This window comes from Lepisma saccharinum, chromosome 20 (genome assembly GCF_977018435.1).
Source record: "Lepisma saccharinum chromosome 20, izLepSacc3.1, whole genome shotgun sequence".
Taxonomy (NCBI): domain Eukaryota; kingdom Metazoa; phylum Arthropoda; class Insecta; order Zygentoma; family Lepismatidae; genus Lepisma; species Lepisma saccharinum.
In genome coordinates, this window is record NC_139248.1 from 70,507,563 (window position 1) to 70,535,296 (window position 27,734).

Consider the following 27,734-nt stretch of genomic DNA (forward strand, 5'->3'; position numbering starts at 1 on the left):
GTTGGGTTGTCCGCATGTCTATTAGTTACCTCTTTGAAATGGCAATAAAAGTTTTTTTGTATCCTTACACATCCATATAACTATCGCATAAAGGAAAATTACTACCCTCAAATTATACCAAGTTCTTGATTTTAGCCACTTGGCCCATAAACTAAATGTTGTAGACTGGAAATGCAGTAGTATAATTGATGCTATAACCAGGACACTTATAGCGTAGAAAAGAAGAGCTCATATGATTAAACAGCCCGATTTGGCTACACTTAAAACTATGCCAAGATGTCCCTATTCCCTATTTCTTCAAGTGTGATATGCTCTTAATCCCAAGAATCTTGAATTCTAGTGTAGAAAAGAAGAACCCTCAATAGACAGATTTGCCCACACTTAAAACTATGTCAAGATGCCCATATGCCCCAATCGGCCATGTGTGTACATATTTAAATCTAAAGAATTTTGAATTCTAGTGTAGAAAAGAAGAATCCCCCTCAGACAGATTTGCCCATGTGTGTAAAGGCTACATCTCTCAGTTTGTTGTCCATAAACTTGTCAAAAATATGCCCCCTCTTGATTTTGTTTTGACTATACTTAAAACTAGGGCAAAAATGCTTATAAGAGCTTTTGCTTACACAATAATATAATGTAATATATGCTTAAATACTTGTTACCTGGAATATGCTCAATATTTTAATTGGACACCAGCCTCAACTCTTATATCTAGTACTAAGACAATGTAATATGCAAAAATCTTCTAGAATTGCTCTGTGACTCTCTCATTTCTTACATCATAAACATATGATTTTTCACCTATAAGAATAACACTACATATGGTGTCATCAGGGAGTGTATCGTGGAATTCACAGATAATTTTAATGTTTGTCCTGTCATTAACCACAACTTGTTTTCTTTTTGAAGTGTTGATGACAAACATGGGGGTCTGTGCTTTGAATTCATCTGGTGTGTAATACATGTCAGTATTGCCAGTAGTGACCCTTTTGTATGCTGTAAATGCTTCATATAATTTAAGAAAATCATCCTTGGACATGTCTAAATTATAATTTTCTCTAGGAAATACCTCGTTTCTGCCATTTTTAAGATAAATGTTCTTGATGTTGCAGTTATCAAATTTACTTGATTTTTTTTCCTGATTATTGTGTCTTCCAGTCTGAAACAGTACCACCACAAAATCCGGCATGTCATATTGTATACTGGAGAATGAATTTGTAGCATCAAACTCATAATAAGTACCAGCGGCAGGCTTCTGTACACATTGATATGTATAAAATTGTAAAGGAATCTGTGGATTTTTTATTATATCTGCTTTGTATTTAAGAGCATAACTGGCTTCATATTCAACAACCGGGATTCTTAGCTCCATAGTCTGAATAATGCATTTGCCCTCATCAGGTAGGGTATTAGGCAAAGCTTCCCCGGTAGAGTTTATTGCACTGTACCTCATCAAAGCATTATTATCATTGGCAGCTCTTCTAAATGTGATTCTTAAACCACCCTTCCACATAATATCTTTGTAATTTGAGAAGAATCCTGGCAACAGGCGCATGGGGAACAGCACTGTGTGGCTCTTAGATATAATTTTATCACCAGCCTCAAATCCACCTATTCTGTAGTAAGAAGCCTCGGTTTTGGATAATTTTAGTGTGGCCAAAGCTGTGGAGGTAATACCGGGATAATCCACTCTGTTTATAACAACACCATGTTTTCTGATCTCAATTTCAGAGAACAGATGCGACACAAAATTGTCCACCAATCTTATATTTGAATTTGCCGGATAATCTGTTCCATCGAGCTTTACAACATCAAATTTGATGTATAGATCTGCTCTGTGGGGGTGTATAAAGCCATCCCCTACATCAAGATCAACCTCAATTTCTGTGTTGTGTTGATTTAAATTTGCAAATGTCCTCCTGTTTGGGGAGAATGATTGTAGCTCATAACTCTCAATATTTTCCATTCTTTTATGTATTTTTATTTAAATATTAATCTCTATGATAGCAGTTGTTGTGGCTCCAGCAAAATCAACTAATTCTTCTTTTTCATTAGTGACCATCAACTCAATATAATCTATTCTATTATGGCACACAGGAAAATATAATGTTGGGGATGGAGTGTAGATGATTGGCTCCATAAATTCAGAATTAGGTTTAAATGTTGCAATGATGCCAGTTTGTTTGTGAGTGCCTATGCCATTTGATTTGGTGATCATACCCTCGGCCACATTACAGTGAATATTCAGAGTCTCTATGGCTAAGAATTTAGGTATATTAATAGCAGTGTGTTTGATGCCTGGTTCAAGTTTTGTGTTGTTCTCAAAGCCTAACAACTCTCCTATAGTACCCAGATCCACTGTTTCTGTAGCAGATACAATCTCTACTCTGTGAGTGACAGAATTTTGAGTTAATACTATACCTCTGGGTAACTGAGCATTTAGAGTGGACAGATTATACTGCCCTGGAGTGATGACAATTTTTTGATCCCCAACTGCAATTTTGTTGTTGTGGTGTGTAATATTAGGGATCAAGTACATGCCATAAAATGCTCTGAGAGCTATTGTTTTGGGATACACTATATCATCATGTAATCTGAGTTTCAATATTGAATTTTGGCTGGTGAGATGGAATACCCCCATGATGTTTTAAATACCACAAGGCTTTTTGAAAATCTTCAATTGATGGTTTATTTATTTGAGACAGATATCTAAGAACAGATAAACACAAATGTCCACAATTAACATCTTTGAAATTTTGAACACGGGCATTATTGTAATAAAGATTAGCTGATTTTAGATATTTTATTAAATTTTCAGGTGGAACACCTCCAAATGAATCAAACAAAAATGCCTCATCTTTTAAATATTTAAGATAACAAATCCAGTGAGTGCCCTGATTATTGTACTTATCCAAATTAACAATGCCACACTCTTTGTTGAGTGGTTGTTCTGGTAAAGAATCAGACATGTACACACCTCTAAAATTTTTGATGCCCAGTGGCTTGATTAAAGCTTCAATATCTTGGTTTGTAAGCGGCTCTTGTTTTTTTAAACTTATTCATGGCTCTCTTAACACCTTTGCCTTGTTTCTCCATGGCCAGGTTATGGCGCTTCAATTCATCTAATTCTGCCCTATTTTTCTTGGCATCTATTACTGTTTTTGCTATGGCAGCTGATCCCCCAGCCAAGCTCCCAACAGCCCCAAGTGCTGCTAAGATGGCCGGGATAGTAAATATAAATCCACCCACATGTGATTTTTTCCTGGATTGCTGTAATTTTTTTAATTGGGGGGTACTAAGCAACAATTTCATACCATGGCCCTTGGGAATACAAGAATTTTTTTTCTTGCGCTGCTATTTGGTTAAAAGACTATCAATAATTTTAAGAGATTTAAGACCTGCATAAGGTATTTGATACATAACACCCTTGGCCTTCATTGTAGGTTTATTATATACATATTCACAGCCCCCACCCCAGTTTATGTTTGGTGTTCATAGCTATGGTGGTTCCCAATGCTGCTATTCTTTCACTTAAAGAAGCATCTTTGCTTACAAATCTACCAAATGCAGCCTCTTCTAATTTTTTGTCTGCAACATGTCTCTTGTCAAGATCAGAATGTGTGTTGTATGCTATGTCATGGTCTCTACAAGCAGCAACTAGGGGATTAACACCAGGATTACCTCTGTTTAATCTATGGTCCAATTTTGTACCGGGACCACAATACTGATAGCCTGGAATGTGTAATTCAAATGGCAGCTTGTTTATAATGTCATTAACCAGTCCCCGGCCCTCAGAAATATTCCAAAATTTAGGTGGTAGAGTATTAATAATTTTTATAAGATATCCAATCCCCTTAGTGTCATTCACTATAAAATTAGACAATTTGGTGCTTATCATGTCCATAATTCCAACCTTTTCATTGTAAAAATTGTGGTTGCCAGCATTTTCCTCCCCAGCTATCACCAATAACCTATCTACAAGTTTCCTGACATCATCAACCCAGACAAATTCTTTAGGCAGGGTGTTGTATTGTTTGATTCCACTGCCAGTCTTGATCTGTGACCATATGGGCTTGATTAAGTTGTTGTATTTTGCTCCACTGCTAGACTTGACTCTTTTTTGTGTGGGATCATTGTTCTGGTATAGAGCATCTGATTTTATTAATATTTCTTTGTAATGCTCATAGTCTTGATCTGTATAGTTGCCAGGTCTTTTCCTAGTCATCAGTTCCCACAATCCAGGTGTTCCAGGATATTTAACAAAACCACCTTTTTCTCCAAGATGAGATTCTGAATATACAATTAGATCATCTCCCATAAATGTTACTCTGAAATTGCCAATTCTATGTATGATGCTACCATCACGCTCTGTGTCGGCATATAAGCCAAAAACCTCATCTTTGTTGTCTTTAGGTGTGCTTAAATATTTTTGAGCAAGAAGACCCAATTCAATAGGATCCTGACTAGCTTCAATTCTTCGAGGAGCAACAGGACTAGGTGTATGAATACTGGAAAGTGGGGTGATTGGATAATCTAATATGTTCCTTGCAGCTACAGGTACAAGCTCTGTGATCAAATTTTGATTTTGCTCTGTAACAGTTTTGATATTTTTACCTAATTCACTAATAGCATCAATAATAGTCTGTTCTGTTTGTTTGTGTTGTTCATAAATTCCTCGGTTCTCTGATTTCCATCCCTTAAAACTTTTTACAAGATAATCTCTTAATTTAAGATCATCAATAATTGGCCTTTTCATGGTTATTTATATATGTTTCAATGTCTAGAAAATTGTTGATTTTATTTCTGTATTTGCCACTATTGGGTTTTCTTGTCATATCAATTGTGACAAACCCATAACTGTTTTGATTCCAGCACCTACTGCAAAACTTGGAAAAATCATTGTAGCTCAAGTCCCCACCTACATATTCATCATGTATGTGTTTGAGGTTGGTATGATCTTGATGAGACACACATATAAAATTGCTGTTGTCTCGGATCAGCTGCTTCGGTATTTTAGAAAAAAGTCTGTGCCAGGTAGAAGCAATCAATGTTTTTGTGTCGGCCCTGTGTAAAGAAATTTCTAACCTTGTTTTGATTATCCAGTATAATGTCATCAAACACAACAACAGAATTATCGAGACATTCATGAAGTGGCTTAACACCTGATTCAAAAGTGGCAATATCCAGTCCATCATATAGCTTCATCAGCTGCTGATATTTTAATTGTTCCAAGCTCTTAGAGAAGACATACAAGTGCCTGTTTGTCCAGTCTAACCAGTTGGGTGCCAATAAAAAATTATCAATCATTAGTGTAGTTTTACCACAAGCCGATGGCCCAACAATAAGACATCTAATATTATCAGGCAGCAACTTGCCATTTCTCTTAATCTGCTGTTCAGGTTCTGGCAGCCTTTTTATAACATCCCAGGTGCTCATATTATCACTTTGTCTGCATCGATCCAGCTGTGTTCTGGGAGTCCTAGCCATTTGACAAGTAACTTGTTGCCTTTTCTGCGGATGATTTTTTCTATGAGATATGTGTCAGGCTGTTTAGTTTTGTTGAGTTCTTCTTCATAGAACCGGCCTTTGAGAATTTCTCCTCGGTGGTCTTTTATTATATATGTGTTAAGGGTCCCAGGTTTAATTTGAACCACTGTAAATAATTCAGTGCTCCAGTTTCTTGTAAAGCCTCTTTTGAATAAGTGCTTATATTTGCTGATTCTTACTTGATCACCCACCTTGTATTTGGCTTTTCTTGTTGTTGGCTGGTATCTAGGATAATAAACAGTCCTGATCAATTTTTGCTCATCAGATGAAGTTACTTCAGAGGGTTTCATGTTGATTGTGGAATGGACCGAGTTGTTATATTTATGTAGAAGTTCTGGAAGAATATTAAGCCATTTATAATTACCTTGAAGTGTAAATTGTTTATACATAAGATTTTTTAGGGTTTTGTTGAATCTCTCTACAATTGAGGCCTTGAGATCACTGTAACTCGAATAATGTTGTATTGACTGGCTTTTAATAAATTGTTGGAACACAGAATTATAAAATTCTTTGCCATTATCTGTTTGCAAATAGCGCGGTGATCTTCCACTCTGATTGATGATTGTCCTGAAGGCTTCTGTAACACATTTTCCAGTCTTGGATTTGAGTGGCACAGCCCAGGCAAATTTTGAAAATGTGTCTATTACAGTGAGTAGATACTTGTAGCCCTTGTTGATTTTGTCTAAGTTTTTCAGCTGTCCACTTGCCATCTCAATCAAGTCGCTCTGCCATAAATCATCTATGCCTTTTGTGACTACTGGCAGTCTCTTATAATTATGTCTGGCTTGTCTGTGTAATTCATCAACAATAATTTGTCTAGACATAATATGAAAACAAGAATATTGCAACTATGGGGTGTTCAGCAGCTGATACTACAGGATTTTCTAAATATAATTTGTCTCCTATTTGTATATGAAATTCCAGAGAGCCATCATCTTCAGCATAAGATGTTTCTAATGTATTGGGATCTGTAAAATCCTCTAACTCTACACTGGTGATTTTTTGTTTGTTTTCAGCATTTGTTATTGATAAGGTGGGGTAGTGGTGTGCCTGTGGTTGTAGCCAATATTTGATCTTGATTGGTCTCAGTGTGCCCCCAACAAAAAACTGGTAATAAAATTGTGCAGGGGACAGCATATATATTTTGCCACCTGGTGTAAATGGTGAATCATATTCTTTGTTGGGGATGCTGTACAATTCAAGAATTACTGTATGTTTAGGATTCTCGATTATGCCTGTTATTTCTTTTTCTGCTGTAAGCAATCTGCTTGTTACAGATTCAAGGTGCTCATTGATGGTCCTAACAACATCATCATGGCCTGACTTGATTTTTATGTCCACAACAAGTTTCTTGTATTGTTGCACAATCTCTTGAAGCTGGGAGACAAAAACAGACAGAGCATTTGCTTGATTGGATTCCATGGTCCCTAGCTGTTGCTTGATATTAGCTACAATTTGTTGCAAATTTTCAATAACTGCCAATTTTGAATTTTGAGCAGTAAGATCATGGACCTGTCTTCTGATATCCTCAAACAGGGCATGCAGTTCATTAATATGTTGATTAGTTGGTAGAGTGGCCACTGTCTGAGTAAGTTGTTTGATCTCTGTCTGGATATTCTTGATATCTTCTGATTTCAATATGCGATTCACTGCCCTCTTTATATTTTTAAGTTCCTGTGATGTAGGCAGATTTGATACAGTATTTTGCAAAGATTCAAGTGCCAATTTCACATCATTTAATTCAGAAGCATCAACCACACCACGCATAGCATCTTGGAGCAGGGCTATATCAGCCTGAGTGGGTGTTGATTGTTGTAAAATTTCAAGCTTTGTTTGGATATCATCGATCAAGTGATGAAAATGAGATAGCTCAGATTCAGTGTTGAGGTTTTCAAGCTTTGTGATCTGTTGCTGGACACTGGCAAGGGTGTCTACAATACCAGGCAGGCGAGATTCTAGAGATTCTTGTACATTTGTCAAATCACTTTGCACTGCTGCTATTGTACCCTCAAGATGGGTTAACAACTTACTCAGACAGTGGCCACTCTACCAACTAATCAACATATTAATGAACTGCATGCCCTGTTTGAGGATATCAGAAGACAGGTCCATGATCATACTGCTCAAAATTCAAAATTGGCAGTTATTGAAAATTTGCAACAAATTGTAGCTAATATCAAGCAACAGCTAGGGACCTTGGAATCCAGTCAAGCAAATGCTCTGTCTGTTTTTGTCTCCCAGCTTCAAGAGATTGTGCAACAATACAAGAAACTTGTTGTGGACATAAAAATCAAGCCAGGCCATGATGATTTTGTTAGGACCATCAATGAGCACCTTGAATCTGTAACAAGCAGATTGCTTACAGCAGAAAAAGAAATAACAGGCATAATCGAGAATCCAAAACATACAGTAATTCTTGAATTGTACAGCATCCCCAACAAAGAATATGATTCACCATTTACACCAGGTGGCAAAATATATATGCTGTCCCCTGCACAATTTTATTACCAGTTTTTTGTTGGGGGCACACTGAGACCAATCAAGATCAAATATTGGCTACAACCACAGGCACACCACTACCCCACCTTATCAATAACAAATGCTGACAACAAACAAAAAATCACCAGTGTAGAGTTAGAGGATTTTACAGATCCCAATACATTAGAAACATCTTATGCTGAAGATGATGGCTCTCTGGAATTTCATATACAAATAGGAGACAAATTATATTTAGAAAATCCTGTAGTATCAGCTGCTGAACACCCCATAGTTGCAATATTCTTGTTTTCATATTATGTCTAGACAAATTATTGTTGATGAATTACACAGACAAGCCAGACATAATTATAAGAGACTGCCAGTAGTCACAAAAGGCATAGATGATTTATGGCAGAGCGACTTGATTGAGATGGCAAGTGAACAGCTGAAAAACTTAGACAAAATCAACAAGGGCTACAAGTATCTACTCACTGTAATAGACACATTTTCAAAATTTGCCTGGGCTGTGCCACTCAAATCCAAGACTGGAAAATGTGTTACAGAAGCCTTCAGGACAATCATCAATCAGAGTGGAAGATCACCGCGCTATTTGCAAACAGATAATGGCAAAGAATTTTATAATTCTGTGTTCCAACAATTTATTAAAAGCCAGTCAATACAACATTATTCGAGTTACAGTGATCTCAAGGCCTCAATTGTAGAGAGATTCAACAAAACCCTAAAAAATCTTATGTATAAACAATTTACACTTCAAGGTAATTATAAATGGCTTAATATTCTTCCAGAACTTCTACATAAATATAACAACTCGGTCCATTCCACAATCAACATGAAACCCTCTGAAGTAACTTCATCTGATGAGCAAAAATTGATCAGGACTGTTTATTATCCTAGATACCAGCCAACAACAAGAAAAGCCAAATACAAGGTGGGTGATCAAGTAAGAATCAGCAAATATAAGCACTTATTCAAAAGAGGCTTTACAAGAAACTGGAGCACTGAATTATTTACAGTGGTTCAAATTAAACCTGGGACCCTTAACACATATATAATAAAAGACCACCGAGGAGAAATTCTCAAAGGCCGGTTCTATGAAGAAGAACTCAACAAAACTAAACAGCCTGACACATATCTCATAGAAAAAATCATCCGCAGAAAAGGCAACAAGTTACTTGTCAAATGGCTAGGACTCCCAGAACACAGCTGGATCGATGCAGACAAAGTGATAATATGAGCACCTGGGATGTTATAAAAAGGCTGCCAGAACCTGAACAGCAGATTAAGAGAAATGGCAAGTTGCTGCCTGATAATATTAGATGTCTTATTGTTGGGCCATCGGCTTGTGGTAAAACTACACTAATGATTGATAATTTTTTATTGGCACCCAACTGGTTAGACTGGAAAAACAGGCACTTGTATGTTTTCTCTAAGAGCTTGGAACAATTAAAATATCAGCAGCTGATGAAACTATATGATGGATTGGATATTGCCACTTTTGAATCAGATGTTAAGCTACTCCATGAATGTCTCGATAATTCTGTTGTTTTGTTTGATGACATTATACTGGATAATCAAAACAAGGTTAGAAATTTCTTTACACAGGGCCGACACAAAAACATTGATTGCTTCTACCTGGCACAGACTCTTTCTAAAATACCGAAGCAGCTGATCCGAGACAACAGCAATTTTATATGTGTGTTTCATCAAGATCATACCAACCTCAAACACATACATGATGAATATGTAGGTGGGGACTTGAGCAACAATGATTTTTCAAAATTTTGCAGTAGGTGCTGGAACCAGGACAGTTATGGGTTTGTCACAATTGATATGACAAGAAAACCCAATAGTGGCAAATACAGAAATAAAATCAAAAAATTTTCTAGACATTGAAACATATATAAATAACCATGAAAAGGCCAATCATTGATGATCTTAAATTAAGAGATTATCTTGTAAAAAGATTTAAGGGATGGAAGTCACAGAACCGAGGAATTTATGAACAACACAAACAAACAGAACAGACTATTATTGATGCTATTAGTGAATTAGGTAAAAATATCAAAACTGTTACAGAGCAAAATCAAAATTTGATCACAGAGCTTGTACCTGTAGCTGCAAGGAACATATTAGATTATCCAATCACCCCACTTTCTAGTATTCATACACCTAGTCCTGTTGCTCCTCGAAGAATTGAAGCTAGTCAGGATCCTATTGAATTGGGTCTTCTTGCCCAAAAATATTTAAGCACACCTAAAGACAACAAAGATGAGGTCTTTGGCCTATATGCTGACACAGAGCGTGATGGTAGCATCATACATAGAATTGGCAATTTCAGAGTAACATTTATGGGAGATGATCTAATTGTATATTCAGAATCTCATCTTGGAGAAAAAGGTGGTTTTGTTAAATATCCTGGAACACCTGGATTGTGGGAACTGATGACTAGGAAGAGACCTGGCAGCTATACAGATCAAGATTATGAGCACTACAGAGAAATATTAATAAAATCAGATGCTCTATACCAGAACAATGATCCCACACAAAAAAGAGTCAAGTCTAGCAGTGGAGCAAAATACAACAATTTAATCAAGCCCATATGGTCGCAGATCAAGACAGGCAGTGGAATCAAACAATACAACACCCTGCCTAAAGAATTTGTCTGGGTTGATGATGTCAGGAAACTTGTAGATAGGTTATTGGTGATAGCTGGGGAGGAAAATGCTGGCAACCACAATTTTTACAATGAAAAGGTTGGAATTATGGACATGATAAGCACAAAATTGTCTAATTTTATAATGAATGACACTAAGGGGATTGGATATCTTATAAAAATTATTAATACTCTACCACCTAAATTTTGGAATATTTCTGAGGGTCGGGGGTTGGTTAATGACATTATAAACAAGCTGCCATTTGAACTACACATTCCAGGCTATCAGTATTGTGGTCCCGGTACAAAATTGGACCATAGATTAAACAGAGGTGATCCTGGTGTTAATCCCCTAGATGCTGCTTGCAGAGACCATGACATAGCATACAACACACATACTGATCTTGACAAGAGACATGTTGCAGACAAGAAATTAGAAGAGGCTGCATTTGGTAGATTTGTAAGCAAAGATGCTTCTTTAAGTGAAAGAATAGCAGCATTGGGAACCACCATAGCTATGAACACCAAACATAAACTGGGGTGGGGGCTGTGAATATGTATATAATAAACCTACAATGAAGGCCAAGGGTGTTATGTATCAAATACCTTATGCAGGTCTTAAATCTCTTAAAACTATTGATAGTCTTTTAACCAAATAGCAGCGCAAGAAAAAAAGCTCTTGTATTGCCAAGGGCCATGGTATGAAATTGTTGCTTAGTACCCCCCAATTAAAAAAATTACAACAATCTAGAAAAAAATCACATGTGGGGGGTTTCATATTTACTATCCCGGCCATCTTAGCAGCACTTGGGGCTGTTGGAATCTTGGCTGGGGGATCAGCTGCCATAGCAAAAACAGTAATAGATGCCAAGAAAAATAGGGCAGAATTAGATGAATTGAAGCGCCATAACCTGGCCATGGAGAAACAAGGCAAAGGTGTTAAGAGAGCCATGAATAAGTTTAAAAAAACAAGAGCCGCTTAAAAACCAAGATATTGAAGCTTTAATCAAGCCACTGGGCATCAAAAATTTTAGAGGTGTGTACATGTCTGATTCTTTACCAGAACAACCACTCAACAAAGAGTGTGGTATTGTTAATTTGGATAAGTACAAAAATCAGGGCACTCACTGGATTTGTTATCTTAAATATTTAAACAATGAGGCATTTGTGTTTGATTCATTTGGAGGTGTTCCACCTGAAAATTTAATAAAATATCTAAAATCAGCTAATCTTTATTACAATAATGCCCGTGTTCAAAATTTCAAAGATGTTAATTGTGGACATTTGTGTTTATCTGTTCTTAGATATCTGTCTCAAATAAATAAACCATCAATTGAAGATTTTCAAAAAGCCTTGTGGTATTTAAAACATCATGGGGGTATTCCATCTCACCAGCCAAAATTCAATATTGAAACTCAAATTAGATGATGATATAGTGTATCCCAAAACAATAGCTCTCAGAGCATTTTATGGCATGTACTTGATCCCTAATATTACACATCACAACAACAAAATTGCAGTTGGGGATCAAAAAATTGTCATCACTCCAGGGCAATATAATCTGTCCACTCTAAATGCTCAATTACCCAGAGGTATAGTATTAACTCAAAATTCTGTCACTCACAGAGTAGAGATTGTATCTGCTACAGAAACAGTGGATCTGGGTACTATAGGAGAGCTGTTAGGCATTGAGAACAACACAAAACTTGAACCAGCCATCAAAGACACTGCTATTAATATACCTAAATTCTTAGCCATAGAGGCTCTGAATATTCACTGTAATGTGGCCGAGGGTATGATCACCAAATCAAATGGCATAGGCACTCACAAACAAACTGGCATCATTGCAACATTTAAACCTAATTCTGAATTTATGGAGCCAATCATCTATACTCCATCCCCAACATTATATTTTCCTGTGTGCCATAATAGAATAGATTATATTGAGTTGATGGTCACTAATGAAAAAGAAGAATTAGTTGATTTTGCTGGAGCCACAACAACTGCTATCATAGAGATTAATATTTAAATAAAAATACATAAAAAAATGGAAAATATTGAGAGTTATGAGCTACAATCATTCCCCCCAAACAGGAGGACATTTGCAAATTTAAATCAACCCAACACAGAAATTGAGGTTGATCTTGATGTAGGGGATGGCTTTATACACCCCCACAGAGCAGATCTATACATCAAATTTGATGTTGTAAAGCTCGATGGAACAGATTATCCGGCAAATTCAAATATAAGATTGGTGGACAATTTTGTGCCGCATCTGTTCTCTGAAATTGAGATCAGAAAACATGGTGTTGTTATAAACAGATTGGATTATCCCGGCATTACCTCCACAGCTTTGGCCACACTAAAATTATCCAAAACCGAGGCTTCTTACTACAGAATAGGTGGATTTGAGGCTGGTGATAAAATTATATCTAAGAGCCACACAGTGCTGTTCCCCATGCGCCTGTTGCCAGGATTCTTCTCAAATTACAAAGATATTATGTGGAAGGGTGGTTTAAGAATCACATTTAGAAGAGCTGCCAATGATAATAATGCTTTGATGAGGTACAGTGCAATAAACTCTACCGGGGAAGCTTTGCCTAATACCCTACCTGATGAGGGCAAATGCATTATTCAGACTATGGAGCTAAGAATCCCGGTTGTTGAATATGAAGCCAGTTATGCTCTTAAATACAAAGCAGATATAATAAAAAATCCACAGATTCCTTTACAATTTTATACATATCAATGTGTACAGAAGCCTGCCGCTGGTACTTATTATGAGTTTGATGCTACAAATTCATTCTCCAGTATACAATATGACATGCCGGATTTTGTGGTGGTACTGTTTCAGACTGGAAGACACAATAATCAGGAAAAAAAATCAAGTAAATTTGATAACTGCAACATCAAGAACATTTATCTTAAAAATGGCAGAAACGAGGTATTTCCTAGAGAAAATTATAATTTAGACATGTCCAAGGATGATTTTCTTAAATTATATGAAGCATTTACAGCATACAAAAGGGTCACTACTGGCAATACTGACATGTATTACACACCAGATGAATTCAAAGCACAGACCCCCATGTTTGTCATCAACACTTCAAAAAGAAAACAAGTTGTGGTTAATGACAGGACAAACATTAAAATTATCTGTGAATTCCACGATACACTCCCTGATAACACCATATGTAGTGTTATTCTTATAGGTGAAAAATCATATGTTTATGATGTAAGAAATGAGAGAGTCACAGAACAATTCTAGAAGATTTTTGCATATTACATTGTCTTAGTACTAGATATAAGAGTTGAGGCTGGTGTCCAATTAAAATATTGAGCATATTCCAGGTAACAAGTATTTAAGCATATATTACATTATATTATTGTGTAAGCAAAAGCTCTTATAAGCATTTTTGCCCTAGTTTTAAGTATAGTCAAAACAAAATCAAGAGGGGGCATATTTTTGACAAGTTTATGGACAACAAACTGAGAGATGTAGCTTTTACACACATGGGCAAATCTGTCTGAGGGGGATTCTTCTTTTCTACACTAGAATTCAAAATTCTTTAGATTTAAATATGTACACACATGGCCGATTGGGGCATATGGGCATCTTGACATAGTTTTAAGTGTGGGCAAATCTGTCTATTGAGGGTTCTTCTTTTCTACACTAGAATTCAAGATTCTTGGGATTAAGAGCATATCACACTTGAAGAAATAGGGAATAGGGGCATCTTGGCTTAGTTTTAAGTGTAGCCAAATCGGGCTGTTTAATCATATGAGCTCTTCTTTTCTACGCTATAAGTGTCCTGGTTATAGCATCAATTATACTACTACTAAATGCAAATTCTGTAAATATCGTGTTAACCAGATCAACGACATTTTATACTAGGCAACCACATTTACAGAAAGATGCGTTAAATATGGAGTTAGGTAGTGTTGTCCACGGGACGAGACGGGACAGGCTTTTAAAAATTCGAGACGAGACGAGATTGACCATGTGTCATGAGACAAACGAATATTTTCGAGACGAGACAGCATTTCCACGAGACTTCCACGAGACGAGACAGGCCAAAGTCTCGTCTCGTGGGCAACACTAGAGTTAGGCGTAAATTCAGGTTTACCACATGCTTAACAGTTTTTTTTATTGATTTGGTATATTTTCTTGGTTTTTCTGCCACTTTTGGCTAATCGCGAAGATGAGGATGAGTGATGATGTGAAGAAATTGATGAAAGGACACAAAGTACATCCGTGTCCAGGCAGAGATTCGATGACCACTCCACCACAGCGGTCAGTTTGCACAATAGGAACTAATGAAATACACGAGAAGGATAAGAAAGTACAACGCTTTTAAAAACACTCAAAATATGTTAAACTATTGCAAACCACATTGGGGAAAGTAATTATTGTCTACTTTCACATTTGCATGCAGTTCGATTTGAAGACGCACGTGGCATGCGACCAGTCATTTATCCACACCCCTAACACCCCCAACACCCTCCCAAATTTTGACGAACACCCCCCCCCCCAAGCAGAAAATTGGAACAGCCCCCTGCAGGGGTGTAAATAGGTATTTTTATATCAACAATAGAATGACAATTCTTCAATATAAAGGAATTATTTGTAGCTCTACAAGAAGCGAAGTCCAATGGACCTCTCGATCAACTACAACCAAAGTGTCAAAGAAGGAGGGTGGAATGTTCAGAATGGTCCTTCCTTTGGAAGGAACACTGCCATCTGGAAATTGTCAAACTTACCTCTCGCCCCCCTTCCAGGGAGCACATACCTCACACAGTGTTGATATTTCTTAAATACGTTACAGGTCTGTAAATTCAACTCCTGAGTCAATGAAATTTACATTTCGTTTCATTTTCCTTTCAATTCTTTCCATGGGCGTCCGGAAGGCCCCCGGAAAATGAAAGTCAACCAAAAATTATATATTTTTCACATATAATTTCAATTCAGCCATAATAATATGCTTTAATTATTGCATGAATGTGATAAATTCAAATTTAAGCAATGTTTTTTGAGGGAACAACTATTATTGAGGAAAATGTACCTTATTTGCCACCCTGGAAGAACATACCTTCCTTGTCCCTTCCTAGAAAAAATCCTGCGGACGTCCATGATTCTTTCATGTGAAAAATGTATGATAAAAGTAAGGGAAGAAATTCAAAGATACAGGTTTGACTCCTTATAGTGAATTGTGTGACTATGGTTAGCAACACTATTTTCTGTACCTTGGGCGAGATGGATGATTTTGAAGTGGTAGACAAGAGAACAGTCAAATGCCTTAGTTCAGTCTCAGTGTAGCATCTCAGTTCGTATGTTGTCGTTCTGCTTATGTAACAATGTCTAAAACTTTACTGCAAAAACTGAAGATAGAGAAATTGAAACCAGACAAAAATAAACCAAAAGTGGCGAGTAGAAAAGCAGTGACACTATATGTAGGTATAATTTCTTCCAACGGATATTCATAAAGCACCAATATAAAATTTAGGTTTCATGAAGAACCTAAGTGATTCATTCGTCTATAGTTGATGTGTGTGACCATTTTTGTGGCCCTAAGAGTTCTTACCTTTGTAAAATAAATTATATTTTATAAGAAATTAGAAAGAGAGTTGTAAAGGAGGGGGGGGGGGGTCGCGCGGGGTTTGCCTGGGCTCAAAGGACAAATAGGCTGCCGAACAAGCAAAACAGATATAAATAGAAAAGCGTTAACGTGTGAAATTACTGGCACCTTATTAAAGTTATTGCCAGTTTGCAAAGATATAGACTTAGTAAAAATTGTCTTCCTCTTTTTATCTAGTATGTTCCCTGACATAGTGACATATTGAAATTGTTTCCAACTTTTCAGAGAAAGCAAAGGAAGTATAAGGAATTAAACATAAAAAGAAATGTTATTTACATTAAGTCCCAAATTTATATCTGACCATAGGCACACCAGTGGGGGCACGACGGTGCTTGCCACTGCCTGCTGGAAAACATGAAGAGAAAAAAATTGCTTGTTTCATTGTGCTATTTGTGTTGGAAAGTGAAATAAATGCTATTCAATTTTTAAATAATTGAAAATAAAGCGTTACCTCAAATTAGAAGTGAAAATTCCTTGCCTTCCCTTTGCAGCTAACATGCCATGCGTTTATTTGCACATGTTATTTGGTTTTCTTTTAAGGGAAATAGGCACAATTCCATAGAGTCTCTCGTTCAGTATTTGATTGATAAACTCTCAACAGCGCCAAGCATATTTTCCAAAGTTTTGTAAGGGTATAAGACTTCAATATGAATTTCCTTGACCGATTTCATTCAAAAGCAATACCAGATGTCTATCAAAGGTGCATCTCAACTTCCCACTATATTTTAAAGTCTTCATGGCCATGCTCTATATAGGTTTTCATTATTTTATTTCAGTTTGTGAATCATTGTTTAAACAGAGATTTGAAAACACCAGCAAACATGGAACTATTAAAATTATATATATGCATATTTTCTAACTGAAGCTAGAACAGGAGGAGGCAAGGGATGGGGGGGGGGCATGTGTTGAGGTAAAGAGGACACCGAACGAGCAAAGCAAGATTGTAAAGAGTACACATGGTTAGATACTGTGAAATGAAAGTATTGTCGCTATGTTTAATTAATAATATGCATTATCAGTTTGCAAGTAAATAGTTCCAAAAATGTTCTTGCTCGCTTCGCTCGCAGTAAGGTCATTTATTTAAGACTCATGCTATATCTGCAGATACATGTACTTATTACTACTACTTCAGACAGACGAGAACACACGCACCCACCCATCCAATGCATTCTCACCGATATTTCATCAATGAATTGGGATCCCCCTTCAAGATAATATCTGAGTTACACCTACGATAAGAACCATACAAATACAGTAAAAAAATATTGCGCAAGTGTTCCTAATTTCTTTAAAACTAGCTTAAGAATTGCATGAAATGATCCCTGGTAATAATATGCTTAGATTTTGTGTTTTTCAATGTCATATCTTGTGTTTGTCTAACGATTGATTAGATCAAGTACTAAACTGTAGACTGAAATGTTAACATTATCACAAAAACATATTTTCCATCTTTTCCAGCATTTGACATCTTTTTTCTTCTGAAATGTTACGTGAAGGGAAGGGAAGGGGGATTAATCTCTGGAAACATCTATGATCAAATTGAATTAGGGCAAACGGTCTAAAATATGCACTTAACATTCCCAAACTTACACCCCCATGGGAAAAATCCTGGATAAACCCCTGCATGCTACCTCAATGTGAAAGCTGCCTCGAGGGCACCTGAAGTGAGCCTTACCGGCTGCAGGCAAGCACACGGGGCTGATCCTCCAGTTGTACTTGATGGGCCCCTTGAGCTTGATGAGGGCGATGTCCTGGTAGTCGTGGATGTCTTCTCTCCTGAAGGCCTGGTGCAGGATGAACTTCTCGGGCTGCAGGATGGGCGTCGAGCTGTTCTTCAGCATCCCTCCGAGGTCGTGAGCCGCCAGGACGATGTCGATGTCGCTTATGTGGAAGCTGGAAGGGGGAAGGGGTCAGGCTGACGCATATTGAACAATTCTACTTAGTCTTGTGACACTAGACAGTAGCTCATAGCCAACAACATCTTTGTTTCAAGAACGGTTTTTACTAATAACTAGACGTCAGATTTTAGGTTTTTAACCTATTTTCTCCTTTGCAGGTAAATAAGAAATAACAAGTTATGTCAGCATTTCATTAAAAAAGGCAACAAGTGAGGAAGTTGTATAGTGCCTAAAATTACCTACTTTTCTTGTTAGAACCTATTTTAGGTTTACGTGCCTAAATTAAACATCTTTTTAGGTTTTTTGTATTTTTTAAGGTTTTGCAGGATATTTATATCTCACAGAGGTATCTACCAGTGGCGAAGCTCCTATGAGGCTTTTGAGGCTTAGCCTACCCAAGAAATGTTGAAATTAAAATGTTCTTGTACCCTGTAACAATCAAAGTTCGTTAAAACGAATTCAACTATGTAATCCGAACGTTTGGTTCCGCCGATCCTTCCACATATCTCGTCAGTCAGGCCAGAAAGAGAAGAGCGCGTTCGGTCCAAACTGTGAGGCTTTTGACGAAAAGCCTCGCGTTTAAAAGGCAGCTACAGCGTGAGCTCTGTGTAGGTGGGAGGGGAGGGTAAGGGGAGGGGACTGCCGATTCACTGGGTGAAAGCGGCTAGCTTCAGAACCAACAGTAGTGTTATTTGTGCTACAACCATTTCGATAAATGATGAACCCCCCTCAGGCAGATTTGGCTACACTTAAAACTTGCTCAACATGCCCATATGAGCTTTTTGCTCAAGTGTGGAACCCTGTCTAATCCAAGATTTTTGTAAAAATGCCCTCGGGAAGTTCCTGTGAAATGATGAGCCCCCTCAGATTGATTTGTCCACACTTACAAAAGGCACTTCTGTCAGATTGTTGTCCATAAGCTTGTTAAAAATATGCCCCTCTTGATATTTTTTTTGGCTACACTTAAAACTTAGCCAAGATACATACACACACACACACCTACACACCCACACACACACACACACACACACACACACACACACACACACACACACACACACACACACACACACACACACAAAGCACATTGTTGAACCCAACTGATATTTTTTATTAAGTATAGAGTTTTGATTTGAACCCCAAGAAATTTTATATAAATACCAAAGCCAAAAATATTCACACACATACACACACACACACACACTAAATATACAAAACACACTGCTGAACCCAACTGATATTTTTTTATTAAGCATAGAATTTTGATTTGAACCACAAGAAATTTTATATAATAAACATAACAAAATTCTAATATTTATTTTTGTTTAACAGGTACAACAAGTTCTGAGCACATAAGCAGTTTCTGAGGAATACATGGCAGCAGCAGCAGCAAGCAATTAACTTATAGAAGGCAGTGTGTATTCTATCTAATTGCATGGATAATCTTGACACAGGATTTTTTGAGAGAAGATGTATTTCAAAATACATAAAATCTAAGTCACTTGTTGATGATTTAAAGCTTAGATTCTTTGGCCTGTCCGAGTATGACCTGTTTACAGTGCAAAATGAAACTGAAATGCAGTGGGTGCTTGCCAGTGACAGGCCATTCCAATGCCTCTATCTCAATTTTATCACCAAGTTTGAAAGGCTTGTATACAACAAGTACAAGAGAATTGTTGGATTGTTTGTTAATTTTTATACAGACAGGTGCCATTATTATTTAAGGTTGAAATTGTTTGACAATTATTGGTTCAACAATTGCTATGAGCATTGTTTTGAGTATAGGATGCCCATGATTGCATCTCAGAGTTTAAATTGGAGACATTATAAATATTCAAATAAAATTATTAACAAGATATCTAAAAATAAGAAGATTGAATTTGTTACAACTGATAATGGGAATTTGTACAGTGGTGAAGATTTCAATCCAGAGTTTGTATTTTATTCCAACTATATATATTTGAATGAGCTTGTCATGTATTTTATAAGGCAAAAATTTAGAGATTGCACTTATGATTGTATTGTTGAGGCACTGGGGCAGAATAATTTCCATGACATATGCAACTGTGGGAGAGTTTTGTCCAGCCTCTCAGTGTGATTTCAGGCACAGGAATCTGGCAGTTGGGAATCAACCCGCAGCAGGCAGCCCTGATTATTTCAGCAGAGACAGCAATCAAGGTAAATAAATATTTGCTGCAAGTGTAAATCCCTGCCCATCATAGCCAGGCTCGGGTCTGTATGCAGGAAGAGGCAAGATATTTGTTTGAAATCTGCTTGGGTATAATTTTCTGAAGCTTGTATTTAATAATAGCATCACAGCATAATTCTGATAGAGATAGGGATATTGAGTATCAATATAATATTCAGAATACATTTTTATAAGATATCACAATTTGCAATAATCTGGATGTATGAGATGTTTTATTGATTCTGTATTTTTCAGGCTCTCTTGTTACAATCTTGTTTCTCTCTGCATCATTATAATAATATCTGCCACATGTTTTATGATTATATGTTTTAATAATATAAATTTGAAAACATATCTGTAATCAATAACTTGACAGTAATCAATTCTAACAAGTTTAATTTTTAATAGGCTCTTCCTGTCTTGTTTCACATGCAGTTCCATCCCTGCCCATCAGTGCTGTAGAAATATCAGCCAGGCTCGGGTTTATGTGTAGGAAGAGGCAAGATATTTGTTTGAAATCTGCTTGGGTATAATTTTCTGAAGCCTGTACCTAATAATAGCATCACAGCATAGCTCTGATAGAGATAGGGACATATTTTTCAGGCTCTCTTGTTACAATCTTGTTTCTCTCTGCATCACTATAATAATATCTGCCACATGTTCTATGATTATATGCTCTAACAACTTCAATGAAAACATATTTGTAATCAATAATTGTCAGTAATCAATTCTAACAAGTTTAATTCTTAATAGGCTCTTCTCCTCATCAGTGTAACAAATTTCCTGTCTTGTTTCACATGCAGTTCCATCCCTGCCCATCAGTGCTGTAGAAATATCAGCCAGGCTCGGGTCTGTGTGTAGGAACAGGCAAGATATTTGTAGTTGAAATTTGCATGCAATAATCTGGATATATGAGATGTTTTATTGATTTTATGTTTCTGTATTTTTCAGGCTCTCTTGTTACAATCTTGTTTCTCTCTGCAACATTGCCACCACTATAATAATATCTGCCACATGTTCTATGCTAACAACTTCATAATCTAAACCTGAAAACATATCTGTAATCAATAACAGTAATCAATTCTAACAAGTTTAATTTTTAATAGGCTCTTCTCCTGTCTTGTTTTGCATGTAGTTCCAAATCCCTGCTCATCAGTGCTGTAGAAATATCAGCCAGGCTCGGGTCTGTATGTAGGAAGAGGCATAGTTGAAATCTGCTTGGGTATAATTTTCTGAAGCCTGTACCTAATAATAAGATCACAGCATAACTCTGATAAAGAAGCAGCCATTTATGCAGATATTTGTGAAAACATTGACAGGCAAGACAGTGACCCTGGAGGTAAATCCAGAGGACACTGTTGCTGCTATAAAGCAGAAAATACAGGATAAGGAGGGAATCCCTCCCGATCAACAGAGGCTCATATTTGCATGCAAGCAGCTTGAGGATGACAGGGTGCTGTCAGATTACAACATACAGATGGAATCAATAAAATATAGTTATATTCAGAACAAAACCTCTATAAGATATGACAACCTGCAACAATCTGGATGTATGAGATGTTTTATTGATTTTATATTTCTGTATTTTTCAGGCTCTCTTGTTACAATCTTGTTTCTCTCTGCACCATCACTATAATAATATCTGCCACATGTTCTATGCTAACAACTTCATAATCGATGCATGAAAACATATCTGTAATCAATAATTGTCAGTAATCAATTCTAACAAGTTTAATTCTTAATAGGCTCTTCTCCTCATCAGTGTAAAAAATTTCCTGTCTTGTTTCACATGCAGTTCCATCCCTGCCCATCAGTGCTGTAGAAATATCAGCCAGGCTCGGGTCTGTGTGCAGGAAGAGGCATGATACCTGCAGTGGTACATAAAATTTTGAAATCTGCTTGGGTATAATTTTCTGAAGCCTGTACCTCATCACAGCACAGCTCTGTCAGAGATAGGGACATTGAGTATAAACTTAATTGAAAACATATCTGTAATCAATAAGTCACTAACAAGTTTAATTCTTAATAGGCTCTTCTCTGTGTTGTTTCACATGCAGTTCCATCCCTGCCCATCAGTGCTGTAGAAATATCAGCCAGGCTCGGGGGGTCTGTATGCAGGAACAGGCATAGTTGAAATCTGCTTGGGTATAATTTTCTGAAGCCTGTACCTAATAATAACATCACAGCACAGCTCTGTCAGAGACAGGGACATTGAGTATAAACCTCTATAAGATATGACAACCTGCAACAATCTGGATGTATGAGATGTTTTATTGTTTTTATGTTTTTGTATTTTTCAGGTTCTCTCTTGTTACAATCTCATTGCCCTGCCACATGTTCTATGATTATATGCTCTAACAACTTATCTGTAATCAATAATAATTTTTCTTGTCAGTAGCTCTTCTCATCAGTGTAACAAATATCTTGCCTCTTCCTGCACACAGACCCGAGCCTGGCTGATATTTCTACAGCACTGATGGGCAGGGATTTGGAAATGTGAAACAAGACAGGAAATTTGTTACACTGATGAGTTAGAATTAATTACTGACAAGATTATTATTGATTACAGATATGTTTTCAGGTTTATTTTTTTGCATCGATTATGAAGTTGTTAGATAGAACATGTGGCAGATATTATTATAGTGATGGCAATGTTGCAGAGAGAAACAAGATTGTAACAAGAGAGCCTGAAAAATACAGAAACAAAACATCTCATACATCCAGATTGTTGCAGGTTGTCATTTCTTATAGAGGTTTGTTCTGAATATAATTAAATTTATACTCAATGTCCCTATCTCTGACAGAGCTGTGCTGTGATGAGGTACAGGCTTCAGAGCAGATTTCAAACAAATATCTTGCCTCTTCCTGCATACAGACCCGAGCCTGGCTGAGCACTGATGTGAAGGGATTTGGAACTGCATGTAAAACAAGAAGAAAATTTGTTACACTGATGAGAAGAAAATTAAACTTGTTAGAATTGATTATTGAGAATTATTGATTATAGATATATGTCCCTATCTCTGACAGAGCTGTGCTGTGATGAGGTACAGGCTTCAGAGCAGATTTCAAACAAATATCTTGCCTCTTCCTGCATACAGACCCGATCCTGGCTGAGCACTGATGTGAAGGGATTTGGAAATGTGAAACAAGAGAGGAAATTTGTTACACTGATGAGAAGAAAATTAAACTTGTTAGAATTGATTACTGACTTATTGATTACAGATATGTTTTCAATTAAATTTATACTCAATGTCCCTATCTCTGACAGAGTTATGCTGTGATGCTGTTATTAGGTACAGGCTTCAGAGCAGATTTCAAACAAATATCTTGCCTCTTCCTACATACAGACCCGAGCCTGGCTGAGCACTGATGGGTAGGGATTTGGAACTGCATGCAAAACAAGACAGGAAATTTGTTACACTGATGAGAAGAGCTACTGACAAGAAAAATTATTATTGATTACAGATAAGTTGTTAGAGCATATAATCATAGAACATGTGGCAGGGCAATGAGATTGTAACAAGAGAGAACCTGAAAAATACAAAAACATAAAAACAATAAAACATCTCATACATCCAGATTGTTGCAGGTTGTCATATCTTATAGAGGTTTATACTCAATGTCCCTGTCTCTGACAGAGCTGTGCTGTGATGTTATTATTAGGTACAGGCTTCAGAAAGTTATACCCAAGCAGATTTCAACTATGCCTGTTCCTGCATACAGACCCCCCGAGCCTGGCTGATATTTCTACAGCACTGATGGGCAGGGATGGAACTGCATGTGAAACAAGACAGGAAGTTTGTTACACTGATGAGAAGGAATTGATTACTGACAATTATTGATTACAGATATGTTTTCACAATAAAGTTTATACTCAATGTCCCTGTCTCTGACAGAGCTGTGCTGTGATGTTATTATTAGGTACAGGCTTCAGAAAATTATACCCAAGCAGATTTCAACTATGCCTGTTCCTGCATACAGACCCCCCGAGCCTGGCTGATATTTCTACAGCACTGATGGGCAGGGATGGAACTGCATGTGAAACAACACAGAGAAGAGCCTATTAAGAATTAAACTTGTTAGTGACTTATTGATTACAGATATGTTTTCAATTAAGTTTATACTCAATGTCCCTATCTCTGACAGAGCTGTGCTGTGATGAGGTACAGGCTTCAGAAAATTATACCCAAGCAGATTTCAAAATTTTATGTACCACTGCAGGTATCATGCCTCTTCCTGCACACAGACCCGAGCCTGGCTGATATTTCTACAGCACTGATGGGCAGGGTTGGAACTGCATGTGAAACAAGACAGGAAATTTTTTACACTGATGAGGAGAAGAGCCTATTAAGAATTAAACTTGTTAGAATTGATTACTGACAATTATTGATTACAGATATGTTTTCATGCATCGATTATGAAGTTGTTAGCATAGAACATGTGGCAGATATTATTATAGTGATGGTGCAGAGAGAAACAAGATTGTAACAAGAGAGCCTGAAAAATACAGAAATATAAAATCAATAAAACATCTCATACATCCAGATTGTTGCAGGTTGTCATATCTTATAGAGGTTTTGTTCTGAATATAACTATATTTTATTGATTCCTTCTGTATGTTGTAATCTGACAGCACCCTGTCATCCTCAAGCTGCTTGCATGCAAATATGAGCCTCTGTTGATCGGGAGGGATTCCCTCCTTATCCTGTATTTTCTGCTTTATAGCAGCAACAGTGTCCTCTGGATTTACCTCCAGGGTCACTGTCTTGCCTGTCAATGTTTTCACAAATATCTGCATAAATGGCTGCTTCTTTATCAGAGTTATGCTGTGATCTTATTATTAGGAACAGGCTTCAGAAAATTATACCCAAGCAGATTTCAACTATGCCTCTTCCTACATACAGACCCGAGCCTGGCTGATATTTCTACAGCACTGATGAGCAGGGATTTGGAACTACATGCAAAACAAGACAGGAGAAGAGCCTATTAAAAATTAAACTTGTTAGAATTGATTACTGTTATTGATTACAGATATGTTTTCAGGTTTAGATTATGAAGTTGTTAGCATAGAACATGTGGCAGATATTATTATAGTGGTGGCAATGTTGCAGAGAGAAACAAGATTGTAACAAGAGAGCCTGAAAAATACAGAAACATAAAATCAATAAAACATCTCATATATCCAGATTATTGCATGCAAATTTCAACTACAAATATCTTGCCTGTTCCTACACACAGACCCGAGCCTGGCTGATATTTCTACAGCACTGATGGGCAGGGATGGAACTGCATGTGAAACAAGACAGGAAATTTGTTACACTGATGAGGAGAAGAGCCTATTAAGAATTAAACTTGTTAGAATTGATTACTGACAATTATTGATTACAAATATGTTTTCATTGAAGTTGTTAGAGCATATAATCATAGAACATGTGGCAGATATTATTATAGTGATGCAGAGAGAAACAAGATTGTAACAAGAGAGCCTGAAAAATATGTCCCTATCTCTATCAGAGCTATGCTGTGATGCTATTATTAGGTACAGGCTTCAGAAAATTATACCCAAGCAGATTTCAAACAAATATCTTGCCTCTTCCTACACATAAACCCGAGCCTGGCTGATATTTCTACAGCACTGATGGGCAGGGATGGAACTGCATGTGAAACAAGACAGGAAGAGCCTATTAAAAATTAAACTTGTTAGAATTGATTACTGTCAAGTTATTGATTACAGATATGTTTTCAAATTTATATTATTAAAACATATAATCATAAAACATGTGGCAGATATTATTATAATGATGCAGAGAGAAACAAGATTGTAACAAGAGAGCCTGAAAAATACAGAATCAATAAAACATCTCATACATCCAGATTATTGCAAATTGTGATATCTTATAAAAATGTATTCTGAATATTATATTGATACTCAATATCCCTATCTCTATCAGAATTATGCTGTGATGCTATTATTAAATACAAGCTTCAGAAAATTATACCCAAGCAGATTTCAAACAAATATCTTGCCTCTTCCTGCATACAGACCCGAGCCTGGCTATGATGGGCAGGGATTTACACTTGCAGCAAATATTTATTTACCTTGATTGCTGTCTCTGCTGAAATAATCAGGGCTGCCTGCTGCGGGTTGATTCCCAACTGCCAGATTCCTGTGCCTGAAATCACACTGAGAGGCTGGACAAAACTCTCCCACAGTTGCATATGTCATGGAAATTATTCTGCCCCAGTGCCTCAACAATACAATCATAAGTGCAATCTCTAAATTTTTGCCTTATAAAATACATGACAAGCTCATTCAAATATATATAGTTGGAATAAAATACAAACTCTGGATTGAAATCTTCACCACTGTACAAATTCCCATTATCAGTTGTAACAAATTCAATCTTCTTATTTTTAGATATCTTGTTAATAATTTTATTTGAATATTTATAATGTCTCCAATTTAAACTCTGAGATGCAATCATGGGCATCCTATACTCAAAACAATGCTCATAGCAATTGTTGAACCAATAATTGTCAAACAATTTCAACCTTAAATAATAATGGCACCTGTCTGTATAAAAATTAACAAACAATCCAACAATTCTCTTGTACTTGTTGTATACAAGCCTTTCAAACTTGGTGATAAAATTGAGATAGAGGCATTGGAATGGCCTGTCACTGGCAAGCACCCACTGCATTTCAGTTTCATTTTGCACTGTAAACAGGTCATACTCGGACAGGCCAAAGAATCTAAGCTTTAAATCATCAACAAGTGACTTAGATTTTATGTATTTTGAAATACATCTTCTCTCAAAAAATCCTGTGTCAAGATTATCCATGCAATTAGATAGAATACACACTGCCTTCTATAAGTTAATTGCTTGCTGCTGCTGCTGCCATGTATTCCTCAGAAACTGCTTATGTGCTCAGAACTTGTTGTACCTGTTAAACAAAAATAAATATTAGAATTTTGTTATGTTTATTATATAAAATTTCTTGTGGTTCAAATCAAAATTCTATGCTTAATAAAAAAATATCAGTTGGGTTCAGCAGTGTGTTTTGTATATTTAGTGTGTGTGTGTGTGTGTATGTGTGTGAATATTTTTGGCTTTGGTATTTATATAAAATTTCTTGGGGTTCAAATCAAAACTCTATACTTAATAAAAAATATCAGTTGGGTTCAACAATGTGCTTTGTGTGTGTGTGTGTGTGTGTGTGTGTGTGTGTGTGTGTGTGTGTGTGTGTGTGTGTGTGTGTGGGTGTGTAGGTGTGTGTGTGTGTATGTATCTTGGCTTAGTTTTAAGTGTAGC

At 36.7% G+C, this 27,734-nt stretch overlaps 1 protein-coding gene and 1 long non-coding RNA gene across 2 annotated transcripts in view; one reads left to right on the plus strand and one right to left on the minus strand.

Annotated features, from left to right (window-relative positions):
- LOC146003333 (uncharacterized) overlaps nucleotides 1-27,734 on the plus strand; it is a 399,672-nt gene that overhangs the window by 11,775 nt on the left and 360,163 nt on the right. The gene's annotated exons all lie outside the window — the stretch shown is intronic.
- LOC146003328 (trypsin-1-like) overlaps nucleotides 1-27,734 on the minus strand; it is a 62,048-nt gene that overhangs the window by 10,868 nt on the left and 23,446 nt on the right. The window contains exon 4 of the mRNA XM_083141607.1: nucleotides 18,011-18,228. Coding sequence (XP_082997733.1) covers nucleotides 18,011-18,228 — 218 coding nt within the window. The remainder of the gene's footprint in view (nucleotides 1-18,010; nucleotides 18,229-27,734) is intronic.